Source organism: Fistularia commersonii, chromosome 29 (genome assembly GCF_037954325.1).
Source record: "Fistularia commersonii isolate RoL2024-O1a breed Wild chromosome 29, RoL_Fcom_v1.0, whole genome shotgun sequence".
NCBI classification, from domain to species: Eukaryota; Metazoa; Chordata; class Actinopteri; order Syngnathiformes; family Fistulariidae; genus Fistularia; species Fistularia commersonii.
The window spans coordinates 6,694,271-6,707,707 of record NC_141312.1 but is presented as its reverse complement, the minus strand read 5'-3'; the positions used below and the strand labels follow the sequence as shown (position 1 = coordinate 6,707,707).

Below are 13,437 nucleotides of genomic sequence, written 5' to 3'. Positions count from 1 at the left end.
AGCCATGCAACCATTTACCATTTCATTTTAAAATCATAAATGCCATTCATTTTCTTCATTCACAGCTATTCATCCTCTCATTCATGCATCATGACATACAACTATTCACCGTCATTCAAACATCAGGGCAATTTCACCCATAAACCTGCTGCATGTTTCTGGACTCGAAGGAAACTAAAAAAAATACTGTACTTCTTAAAGCGATCATTCATTCATTCATTCATTCATTCATTCATTCGCCAACAATGCCAACTTTGTTTTTTTTGTAGTTTCTTTTTAATTTAGTGACAACAAGACTATTTCTGGCGTAATGGTGGCCCTCAAATGTAACTGTAAGAGTATAAATGGAACTAAAAGTAACCAAATTTAATGTAAAATGATGGACGTACTTAAATAACTCTGAATGTGTAACTCATCCAAAATGTTACATATGCACATGCATAGATGTAAAAAAAAAAATTTACTAGTTGTTATGTTACAACATAGATCCATTTACATTGTCAGGTTAAGAAACCTATATTACTCCATTAATCAATGATCAAGCTATCCAAGTGAATAAAGAAAAATATCACTTTATATCAATATCAATTTGTTGTTTTTCTGGAAGGCTAAATTTGATATACTTAGTTCTGTGTTTTGTGTCAAAATGCCCACGAAGATTGTACTCTTTGACAACCGACACTGCCTATTTACAGAAAAAACATAACGGGTTTGCTCCTGGAACCACAACCCTGTTCACGCCTTCCCGTCTTTCTTGCAACGGCATTCCATCTGCAACTTTTCTCTTCCTGGACATTTGAGGATTATTTATAATTCTCAATTCCGTTTGTAGAAAATCACTGTCAGCTGCGAAATTCATATTTAACACCAAATAAAGAATAAAATAATGAATGAATACATTGTTTTTTACATAATTCCCTGCTGCTTCAGACTATTTTCTGATATTTCCGCTAATTTTAAGGCAAGATTGCATTTAAGGGCGCATGGCGTTTCCTGGTGGATTTAATAAAAGGCAACAATCACTTCGCAAAAATGGCAGTTAGCAAAAACCTGTCAAAAAAAAATTGCAAAAATTGAATATTTTTAAATTTATCATCAAATCCTTTAGGTGACTAATATTTCAATGCAATAGGAAGCCAGTGGTTCAAACTAGAAGAACCCACAGGCTCCATGATTAAATATTTGAGCAATGCTAACATAGCATGAACGTGTTTACATGGGCAAATATATGGAGCACACCAGAAAAATAGCTTTACACTACCATGTCCAACACACATACACACACACACACACACACACACACACAGGCCTTATCTTTTATTCTAGACATGCATCATGAGATTGATTGCACGGCTGGTGCGCACGTGCATGCGTGCATTAATGGACTGAGTCTGGCAATGTGGGGTGGCTGCCGTGCAGCCCCGAGGCAAACATATACAAATACGCCTCCATTCATATGGAGATGGACATACCCGGAGAGCATAGGGTGACGCGAGGCGTGCACGGGGTACGGCCCGTGCGTGCACGCTCAAGCGCATCCCGCTACAACTACATTATGCAAATTCTCTGGGTTTTTTTTTATTTTATTTTACTGGTGGCGACAGAGGAGAGAGCAACAGAATGTCAATAAGGTGGAAACAGGAGGTGTCGACCCGGCGGGACACGGTGCGCCGCACACACCTGACAGGATCAGGACACGAAGCTTAATTCAAATCAGGTCACCCGTTTTTTTCATTTTACTTTACTCTCTTCAACAAGCAACATGGGATTTTTTTTTTTTTTAAATCAAATATTTCACCATAGTCTTACAGTCAAGTCAGAACCTTCAATGGAGCCTCCTAAATGCCATTGTCAAATTATCTTCAATATGGAACTGCTCATCGTTTCTTACAAAAATAGGACATATTTTTATCATATTAAGATTGTTATTATTTCCTTAATCCTGAATCCCATCGTATGATGACTTAAGTTAGTAAGATGATGGCTGTTCCGAATGTTATACATTGTTATATGATATTATATGATTATTAGTCGCTCCGTACTAACTATCACCACTTTATAGAATTGTAATTACTAAACCATTGGTGTTATTACTCAAATATAACACGTTCATATGCTGTAGTCTGACATTTAGTTGGGTACATGCAGTACAAAAAAGAACGGAGAACCTCACATCATTTATGTGAGGTAAATTATATGTATAATGGGAAATAGTCAAAAGAACCCCTTTTCTCTCACACACACTCACACACACACAACTTGTACAATGAAATTGATTCAACATATGCTAGAAGTCAATATTTATCTTTTGTCGATGTTAGCAAGAATACTTGTTGGATGACAGACAACAAAAAACAACGACAAAAATAAATACAATGTTTGCTCACCTGTGAGATACATCTCCTCCCCCTCCAGAAACATCATGTGACAGCGGGCACACCTGGCGCAACCCGGGTGGTAGTGTTTCCCCCCGGCCTGCGGGGGGAGCCGAGCAGACAGAAAGTGAAAAAAGTGAAAAAAGTGAAAATTGATAATGCAAAAGTAAACATCGCGAAAATACATGCACGTCTGGTTGTGATGTAACATCCACAAGATAATATCCTGTAACAAATGTAAACTAAACATTATTTAGAATTTTTTAAGTGTATTTTTTATTAAGATCAATACAAATCGTAAAGTTGATTTTTTTTTTTATGATGATTGTTCTAGTTTATTGAAATTATTGTGAGAGTCCCATCAGCCACGCAATCTGATCAGTTGAGGTGTGAGTGGATAATTCTGCTGTTTATTCGTGAATTTTTCAATTTTTTATTTTTTTTGTCTTGCTATATCCTGTCTTCTGCCTTTCTATTTATATTTTTAGTAATATTTATATTGATATTTATTTCCTTTTTTTCTGACATTATAACTGTTACGCTGTGGTGACAAAGGAATTTCCCCTATGGGGATCAATAAAGTTTATCTTATCTTATAAATTAACAAATGCACTTTCCATTTGGCTTCAGAATTCCGTAAACACACACGCTACCCACACACACACACACACACACACACACACACACACCTGGAGAGTTGGAGGAGGGCTGCTCACCTCAAGAACCCTGCCGCTGATGTACCTGCTGCAGCTCTCGCACCTGATGCCGAACTGCATGTGGTAGTCGGACTCGCAGTACGGGATCCCGTCCCTGTGTGAGGAGGAGGGTCAGGGGGATTTGTCGGGTAGCAACTAATGCTAGGCTAACACCTAAAGATTTTCACGATTGCAGACTAAAAACTGAAAGTTCGGGAGGAATTTTTAAGTTTTACTGGAGTCGCTGTATGCTCCAAGCAGTTAAGTATAACAACCTGAGCTCTTTTAGGTAAGTCTTTTCCTAATCTCAATATCAAACGTGTTTGATATTATCTCAATTCTTTGATTCCATGCGGTGATGTAGCACAATCAATATATGAGCTCTAACAAAACAGGAACCAGGAAACCTGGTAGACAAACAATCACCAGAGCGGTATTGGCAGCAAAGACGGTATTTGTTTGTGGTATTGATGAACGGGAACGGCGAAGGGCGTCCCGATCAGTATGGAGCGTCCAAAAAGAGGTCAAAAGTCAAGTCAAAGTCAGCTTCATTGTAGATACTGCGGTGAAAAAGCATTGAAGTGGTGTCACCCTAATACCCACGGCGCAAAAGTACGAAAAATTAATTATAATTTGTCACAAAGACGACGAGTTATGCTGAGGTAGCTATGGTTAAAGTGCAATTTGATTTACTTTTAAAGTGACAACAGTACTAAGGTGCAGCTGCAAGAAAAGGAAGGAAAATGATAGCAGTATCAAAATGCAGTTGGATCAAATGTTTATAGTGCATTTTTTTGCACTTAAGGGAATGCGTAAGTGATGGTGGAGCTGTGGGCAGAACTGCCCAGCATGAGCGATGTCAAATCTCCGATGTGTCACGACCGAGCGGAGAAGGAAAAGCGCTGGACTAAAATAGCAGAGGCTCTGCAAATACCCGGTGATAACGTTCGCATGGCAGGAAAAAAAAAATGCTAAAAGAATCTAGTTGTAGTGTTGTAAATATACTGCTCAAAAAAATAAAGGGAACACTTGAACAACACAATGTAACTCCAAGTCAATCACACTTCTGTGAAATCATAGTGTCCACTCAGGAAGCAACACAGATTCATTTTGACTTGTTTTAAGGACATTACATCAAAGTTGGATCAGCCTGGAGTGTGTTTTTACACTTTCATTTTGAGTGTGATTCCTAATCAGACCTCCATGGGTTGATACAATTGATTTCCATTGATCATTTTTGTGTGATTTTGTTGTCAGCACATTCAACTGTGTAAAGAGCAAAGAATTTCATAAGAATATTTCATTCATTTAGATCTAGGATGTGTTTTTTAAGTGTTCCCTTTTTTTTTTTTTTGAGCAGTGTAGTAACCCTGTAGAAATCACAGTCTTTGTCAAATCTCAGTGTGAGACTAGAATGTAACCAAAAACTTGTCTTATCGTTTCCACGATTCCATATCTTGTAAATGTATTTTGATGTTTGGGTAGCTTTAAGTGCTGCGGGTTGGACGGTAAAGGAACCCGTGACGGCGAGCGGGTCGGGAGCACCTACTTGCTGATGTACTCCCCCGTCAGGGTGCAGCTGCAGGTTCGGCATTTGAAACAGCTGACGTGCCACTGCCTCTCCAGGGCCAGCAGGGACTGGCCCTGCTTGATCTCCTCGCCGCAGCCCGCGCAGTCTGGAAGGGAGGAGGAGAGTCGAGCTCCACTTATCCATCTTTTGCTTCTTGTCTTCTAATCTCTTTCCGCTACCCTACTTCTTCTCCTCTCTTCCTCATCCCTGCCAGACGGAGCGACCGGAGCCGGGCCGCGAACCTACCTGGAGCTGCGGGCAAACGTCTGTGTGCACGTATGTGCGCTATAGCTACAGGGCGGGCGAGTGCACGTAGCGGGTGGTCAGGTGACTCTTTTCTTTCTTTTCACGTATAAACGTGACTTTAACACATCCAGAATGTCTCGGTTGCGTCCGTGCCTCTCTTCTGGTTAAGAGAATCCCCCGCCCCCCAAAAAGAGAAGAGATCACCAACGGCAACCGGGTTTCACCCGCAAGGGGTTCGGTATTCGGATCACAAATTTAAAATTTGAGGAGTATCAACAGGTTGAAAGGTTGACAGTGGGTCATACAGGTTAAATCTGACTATGATTGACATAATTGAGAATTTGGTTTAAAAAAAAAAAAAAAGGAACAATTTTCCACAAGTTGGCGGTCAGCCGCTGTGTGCTGACCCGCTATCTTGAGTGCTATCCGCTGCTTTGTGCGTTACCGTGGCAATGGTGTGTGTGTGTGCACAAGTACAATCAAGTCAACAGACCCCGCAAACGTGTACTGTAAGTTGTACATGGGAGTGTAAATATACTACATACCTCATCCTTGAATTTAAAGTTCGGGCGCAAGTAGGCTGTTTAAAAAAACTCACTGTCACACCATTAAGCAGTCCAAATTTATATAACAGAATGAGGATATCAAACTGTTATAACAAGTGAATAAACCTGTTATAACAAGTGGATAAAGCTAAATAACTTGTTTGAAAGAGATTAAATGCATGTCGGATACTCACAGCTCGGACCGTGGACCTTGACTGGCCTGTCACTATTCAGAGTGTGTGAGCACTGCTGACACACACACTTCTTCCCACAGAAGGTCACCCTGTCTCCAATCGGAAAGGGGCTCCTGCAGACATACACACACGCGCACACACACACACACATACACACAGACACACACAAGCACACAAAGATACTTGGATATACTCCAAAAAGCGTGAAATTGCGCAACCTGACGGATGTGATGGGGATGAGATTCCACGCGTGTGTGTGTATTTGTATTTGCTGCGTGTGTGTAAATTGGTCGGCACACAGGGTGAGGTCAGAGGTCAAAAAAAATCTGCAGACACGCACAATAAAATGGTGACTTTGAGTGGAATTAAAACCAGCCGACCGAAACCAGTGTTTCTCAGATCAGAAATAATTATACATAATTAAGTGTCGAGTGTCTTAATTAACTGGGATTAATTGCAATTAATTGTGATTAATTAAGACAATCATCTTGGCTTTTCTTCATTTCATAAACACAGTAGAAATGCACAACATTAAATACATGTTTGTCAACATAAGTAGCGGCAGTAGTGTCTAACCTTTTAGTTTCACTGTTCAAGCTAAATGACTACTTTATTAAATATTAAAAGTTCATAAAGCTGCTCTCGGTTCATTTCTAGTAATTAAGAAGTTATTACCAGATTTGTGAAGAAAAGGTTAATAACATCTATTAAGACTTTAATATTTGTTTACTGCATCCAGCTTATGATGTGTTCCGATGAAAAGTTTATCTCAACAGTCTTTTTACCGACTGCACGCTCATTGAATATTTACAGTTCATAAAGCTTCCACAAGGTTAATACCTCGTAATTAAAAAGTAATTACCAGATTCGTGAGGAAAAGGTTATGTTACGATTGAGACTTTAACATTTGTTTATCGTGTCCAACTTAAGAAGACTCTCGGTGATGAATTTATCCTAACAGCCTGTACGCGGGGAGATTTATCGACGTTTTTTTCGTTCGCTAAAACGGGGACTCGGCTTTTTCGATTTCATGCTTAGAGCGGAAACACACCCGCAGATGCTGCACACAAAGCATTGTGGGTGGTAGGTCCTGCCCAGGGCGGATACCACCTCCCCGGTGATGTAGCGCTCGCAACTGTCACACTGGGTGCCGTGGAGGCGCTGGTAGTCCTCGGTGCAGATGTACTCCCCGGAGTGGTGGAAGAAACCCGAGCGCACCAGGTCGCAACCGCACACTGGAAACACAGCGAGGGGAGGGGGGGGGGAGACAAGCTCGTATTTTTAAGTCGGCACAATCTTGACCAAAACAATCCAAAAGTGACTGGATTTCTGGAAAACGTCAGATAAAACGGGCCTCACGCTGCATTGCAGCGTGGTAATTCAAAAACTTCAGTTTTCAGCTTGTCTTGAAACAGACCCCATCTCTAATCCGCTAATCTGGAGGTTTCGCCCTCTAGTGTGAAGCCAATAGTAAACAATTTGTGTGTGTGTGTGTTTGTGGTGACTAGGGAGGGGGTTGCTGAGAGTGCAATCTACTTTTCTCTCTGACCTCCAAAGGGTTAATGTTCTTATCTGGTTTGGAGGGGGGGGGTTGGATTAAAACCGGTGGTGGTGTAATCTGTTAATTTATGCGTCAAGTTGTGTTATTGTCTCCGCGTGCACGGACCAAAGCGAACAGTGGACAAGATGAAACGTCCAATCGGGGAGGACGCCATACTTCAGGGGTGGGCAATTGTTTTGGCTGGCGGGCAACATTTCTTAATTAATTTTTATGCGTGGGCCAACTAGATATCATGTAAATTGAATTAAAATGAACATTGCAATTCAAATATTTACATTTCCTGGCATTTTATTTCAACTTTAAAATCATTAATGATCATATCAATATACTGACATTATTTTTTAAATTATCATCCATACAAAATTGAACAAAAGGGAAAAAATAAGGAGTTTTTAATACAATATTGATTTAAAATACTTAAAATATAAAAGTTTTTTATATTAAAGCATTTTAGTATTAAATATTATAATTTATTATAAATAATAATATATAATATAATATTAATGCTCAGCGATTTGGGGTGTTTGGCTGCAGATGTGCATTTACCTCAGAATGAAATTCAATTTTTGTCACCCTGAGGTCACAGGATCCAAACACAAATGTGTGTGTGTGTGTGTGTGTGTGTGTGTGTGAGTGTCACGGCGAGGTGAGCTGGGACTGGCCAGCGGAGGTACAAACATGAAGCGGGCGTCCGCAGGAGAAAACGCTACAGCCAATTCGACGTCTTCTTTCTAATTAAGCTAATGGCTCGGAAGCCGGCAGAGTGAATGGATCTGCTCTGATCCTGGCCGCTGTGTTAAGTGGCTCAGAGATGGAGGGATGGAGGGAGAGAGAGGGAGAGAGAGAGAGGGAGAGCGAGAGGGAGGGGCAGCATGGCTTACTAACTCATTTATCTAAATCCGCCTTGATGTGACTGCGGACCAGGGGTTTCTCTCCCTCGGAGCCGGACACAAATCTGCGTAGCTTCGGAGAAGGCTCCCATGACGACGGGATGCTCCATCCAAGAATGGGGTGAAGTTATCGCATGTTTTTGTTTTTTTTTTTCCCAACCCTCCTTTATCCATTTTTTTTATTTAACACTTTAAACGGCAATCAGATCAATGCTGACAGAAATTAACTCTGATGACCAAAGTAATAATATCACAACAATATCACAACAATAGCACTTTCAACTTGCAAAAATACATATTTTATTGCCTGTTTATATATTGTATAGTTATTTTAGTTATCTGTTTATTTTATATATATTGTCTATTTTGTACAGTTTTATATTTGTATTGTCCAGGACTACAGATGGAAATTAGCGATGAGCTACAAACATCTCTGCCTCTGTGCTTAATGTAATTGTACACTGTCCTAATAAACTTCTAAACAAACAAACAAACAAACTTTAATCATTATGTATATATATTACATTTCAGCAGATAAATATCACACTATCTGCTTAACTGACTCCATCAGTACTCATTCATTCATTATCTGTAGCTCTTATCCTGCTCTCAGGATCGTGTCGGGAGTTGGAGCCCAAAACCGGCTGTCATTAGGGGATTATGTTACCGTAATTTCCAGACTATAAGCCGCTAATTTTCTCACAAGCTTTGAACACTGCAGCTTAAACAACAATTTGGCTAATTTATGGATTTTTTGGGGGGGGGGGGGGGGGGGGGGGGGGGGGCAATGTGCTTCATGCCGCCAAAACATTTAGCCTCATCACATCTGACCAATGAAATTACCATGAAATTTTAAGTGTTCAATTCTGACACATTCCTGGTTTGATTTCCGCCTCCTCCTTGTGTGTTGACGTGTTGTTGAGCAAGACACTGAACGCCCAACTGCTCCCCTGGGAGCATGAAGGGTAAACTGCAGAGAACAAATTTTCCCACGAGGGATTAATAAAGGATAAATTATAAAATGGATGGACTTTTCCTTGTGTTATTTATCATGAAGCTTTTTCATCGGCCGCTGTTCGGAAAAAAGCGTTTCCCGTACGATTTTGTGGATTGTGGAAGTTACCTCTATTTATTCAATTAAAAGTTAAAAAAAATGTTTCTGTTTTAACATCTTCACAACAATATCACAGCAATAGCACTTTCAACTTGCAAAATACGTATTTTATTGCCTGTTTATATATTGTGTAGTTATTTTATTGCCTATCTGTATATTTCATATATATTGTCTATTTTATACAGTTTTATATTTGTATTGTCCAGGACTACAGATGGAAATTAGCTATGAGCTATAATCTGGTACAAACATGTCTGCCTCTGTGCTTAATGTATTTGTACACTGTCCTAATAAACTTCTAAACAAACAAACAAACAAACATCTTTTTGTGTAAATATCTCATGTAGCTTATAGACAAGTGTGGCCTATAAAGGACTGTCTCAGAAAATTTGAATATTGCAATAAAGTTCTTTATCTTCTGTAATGATATTAAAAAAACAAAAAATACTTTTTCATGATATTCTAATATTTTGTGATAGGACTCTTGAGTTTTCTTAAGATGTAAGCCATAATCAGCAATACTAAAATAATAAAAGGCTAGCAATATTTAAGTTGATTTGTAATGAATCCAGAATGTATGACATTTTTGTTTCTGTAATTGCATTACAAAAGATAAAGAATTTTATCACAATATTCTAATTTTCTGAGACAGTCCAGTATATGTACACTTTAGTTATTTTTAACGGCTTATATTCAGGTGCGCTCAATAGTCTGAAAAATACGGTATTACTTTGTGTAGATCTCCAGTAATATAGAAGTATGATGTAGTATCAAATGAAGAACACTCCAGTATCTTCAAACAGGGAACAGTTTTATGCATGAAAATGTTTCCGCAGACTGGTCAGAGGTGTAGGGGTTCAAAAAATAAAAATCCTTTCGTCAGTTCACAGTATTTAGTCTGAAAACACTTTATATTAGGCAATTACAATATTACGTGTGGCAGTAAGGCACAGGCTGAAAAAGTCGTTTTTTAAAATAATATCCGGAAGGTGTAATGAAAATACTGTAGCGTTTTAGTCAGGGAAAACACCTGGTTGACGGTAAAACGTCTGTTTAATAAGCAATAGCTGTTGTTGGCCACAGCCACGACACACAAGCCTGCAATACAACTAACTGTTCCGGCTCAATTCCAGGTAAAAAAAAAAAAAAAACAGAATTCCTTGCACCCCAAACCACACCCACAAAATTCCCAGCAACCCCAAAATCACAGAGAAAACAAGCATCAACATAAACCCCAACATTTGTGACTCGCTACAATACTATTATTTGTACTAAGAAAGATGTTCTTTGCGGACCGGGGGTCTGGGGCCTCTGATATAGAAAACGTGCAAACTCCACACTGGTTAGCGGTAGCGGTAGCACTTTATGGCTTAACTTGACTTTTGAAATCTGACAGACGGGCTGGTCAGCACAAAATATGATACATGTAAAAATAAACGCATTTGTTAACAGTGCATTTCAGACTCGTCTCACATTTGCTTTGAAAATAAAACTACCTTGGTTTTGAAGGCTCTGGCGTTTGCATGCATTTCATGCACAAACTGTTTTTTCCCTTGTAGCTTCACGTCCAGCTCATTCATGTGTCAGTATGTCCACGGTAAAGGCTAAATCAAAGAGCCAATCTGTGTCGTTCAGCTCTCAAGTGTTCTCAAATAGCTCCAAAAATGAAATCATTTCCTGTTTTCAGCTCCCACATTAATTGATCCTAACATTCAATCATTCACATCAAGTATGAATTTTGAACCAATCTTTGGCGGGCCGGATTAAAAAGACCAACGGGCCGGATGTGGCCCGCGGGCCGTAGTTTGCCCATCCTTGAATGGATGAACGCTGTACAGCGTAAAAGTGCTACGTGTGAAAGCTGAAAGCGCCTCCATGTAGGAGGAGGCCGATCGAGCCAAGCTGGAATTTCTAACTTGGAAACATTTTTTTTTTCTCTAAATTTGCTATTTATAGCATTTCTGATGCTATTCATGCAAAATGAGGTGCAGATGGAAGGAGCGCCTCGCTGAGCCGCGAAGATTGGAGCTGCGTGCGATTCCAAGGGGAGGCAGAAGCCGTCCCATCCCGGACGCCACAGACGGCGTGGGGGTACTGGCGTCTTCCCGGGCGCCCCCTTGTTTTGGAAATGGTATTCGTGTCATGTCAAAGCTGCTGTCGCACAACTTTAAAATGCCAGCCTGACCTTTTGCAGAATGTCTGGAGTAACGTTGTTCACAGAGGGGGGAGCCACACACACACACACACACACACACACACACACACACACACACGCACTGTCTTACATTCTGTACGAACATTAATGCGCAAAACGCTTATTTGTGAGTAGCTGCTGTTATCCGTCAAGTCAGATGTTTCCATTGGTGAAGCGGGATTTGCGCGTCGCTACGACAACCGGGAGCCAGGATTTGCACGGCGGTGTTTTCTGCCGGCGAACGGCGTGCACGAAGGCCCCTCCCCTCGGCACAGAGACTTTAGAACGTCGGCCAAGCGCTTCTCTTTTTCTTTCTCATCCCGATAATTGCGTTCACACAGTCATCTCGGTCCAAGCGGCTCCGGCCCCTCCGGAGGATATTTGGATTTAAGGCTGCAGGCCAGCAAGAATTTTTATTTTTTTTTGCGTTATCACACTCTTCCCTGTGAATGCGACCAGATCTATGGAGCTTCTGCGCAACAACATTACGGGCCTCGTCCTTCGTAATGATCCAAAATTGCAAATAAGCCTCTCGACTGACCGGGTAGCAGATCATGCAAAAGGACGTCCACACCTGGAATATGCCCCATAATATCCCATTTATTACCACGTAATAGCGATTCGATGAACACTCTATGAACATGCACACAGTACGTAAAATGCATTTGTGCACGTCAATAAAAATCAGCTGCCGCCATCCGTTCTTCTGTTCCTGTGTCCCCACCCTCAACCCCTTTCTTGCTTCAATAAAACGGCGGCGGCTTCCTTCGCTTTGCTGGCAAATGGCAGGTTACTGCGACTGATGTAAATAGAAAAGTTCAGTTCCAGTAACCTGCCATTTGCATCCAAAGCGGAGGAAGCCGCTGTGACCGCGACCTCTGACCCCCCCCCACCCCCACCCCCCAACCCCACCTGTTCCTGGACACGCTTCATGGTTTCCAAATTCAGCCTTAGTCTAGTTCAGTGGTCGGCAAATCTTTTGAAATTTAGAATGAATTGACACTGCGTATTTCCTGTGTTGCATTTTCTTAAATGAATGATCGGAGAAAACGAAATTACATTTCTGCATGCAACAAAATATTTTGAACTCCGAAAAAAAACGTGGGATTGAAGATTACTTTTAAGCAAAATACGAAGTGTCAATTTGAGTCCTTCTTGAATTTATGCTAAAAAGCTTAACTTAAATCATCCATCAATTATTATCAAATTATTTACTGTGCAGTGCCTTATTAAGATCTACAAAAATATTTCAACATGTTTCAGATGTTCGCCATAATTTGCAAATCTAAAATTACATTTTAAAAATGAACGTAGTAAAATAAAATACATTTTAATAAAATATTCGTTAATCATTTTCCAAAGCCACAGGGAGCCGCATCAGAGGGATCGAAAAGCCGCGTGTTGCCGACCGCTGGTCCAGTTGCACCAAAATGGGCAAATTTCCCCGAGCCTCCTGCTGACGATCTATCAGATGTTACACAAATTTAAAGTCAGACCAGTTGATTTAAAGAAATAAAGATCAGCCGCCCAACCCCGCCCTCTTAGTGCTACTTCCCATTCAATGAGCATCATTTGGTGATTTGTAAGGCTAATTATCGTGATGTCTTAGGTATCGGAGAATCCAGGCTCCGTGAATGCTCTCTGCTGCTGGAAGCTGGAGTCAGCGGGAGAGGCGATAACGTTTTTTTTTTTTTTACGACTCCCCCGCCGCCCCCCGATCCCCGCTCCCCACCCGTCTGCACTGCGCCTTTCTTATTTCTTTTCTCGGGCGCAGCAGCCAGTTTGACGGGAAGTTAAGGACAGCCCGTCAGCTGGAATGGCTGAGGGGTAATTTTACCGGCAGGGAGACGGGAATCACATCTGACATCATCTTATTAATCTTTTTTTTTTTTTTCAAAAAACAATTATTATTGTTATCACAAGTTTAAGTTCAAACCTCTAAGCTGGACAGGGGTCAAACATATGACAGCACAACATCAGACATCACATAGGTATAAACATGTATATACGTTACATATATTTTCTACATACCTTTAATTTCATTTTTATCAAC

The 13,437-nt window shown here is 40.6% G+C and overlaps 1 protein-coding gene across 1 annotated transcript in view; it reads right to left on the bottom strand.

Moving 5' to 3' along the window:
- The window catches only part of LOC147216854 (actin-binding LIM protein 3-like), a 38,912-nt gene that overhangs the window by 16,463 nt on the left and 9,012 nt on the right, over window positions 1-13,437 (bottom strand). Inside the window, exons 3-7 of the mRNA XM_086176623.1 lie at window positions 6,677-6,860; window positions 5,626-5,738; window positions 4,620-4,746; window positions 3,092-3,185; window positions 2,388-2,475 (exon numbers count right to left, since the gene is read on the bottom strand). Coding sequence (XP_086032749.1) covers window positions 2,388-2,475; window positions 3,092-3,185; window positions 4,620-4,746; window positions 5,626-5,738; window positions 6,677-6,860 — 606 coding nt within the window. The remainder of the gene's footprint in view (window positions 1-2,387; window positions 2,476-3,091; window positions 3,186-4,619; window positions 4,747-5,625; window positions 5,739-6,676; window positions 6,861-13,437) is intronic.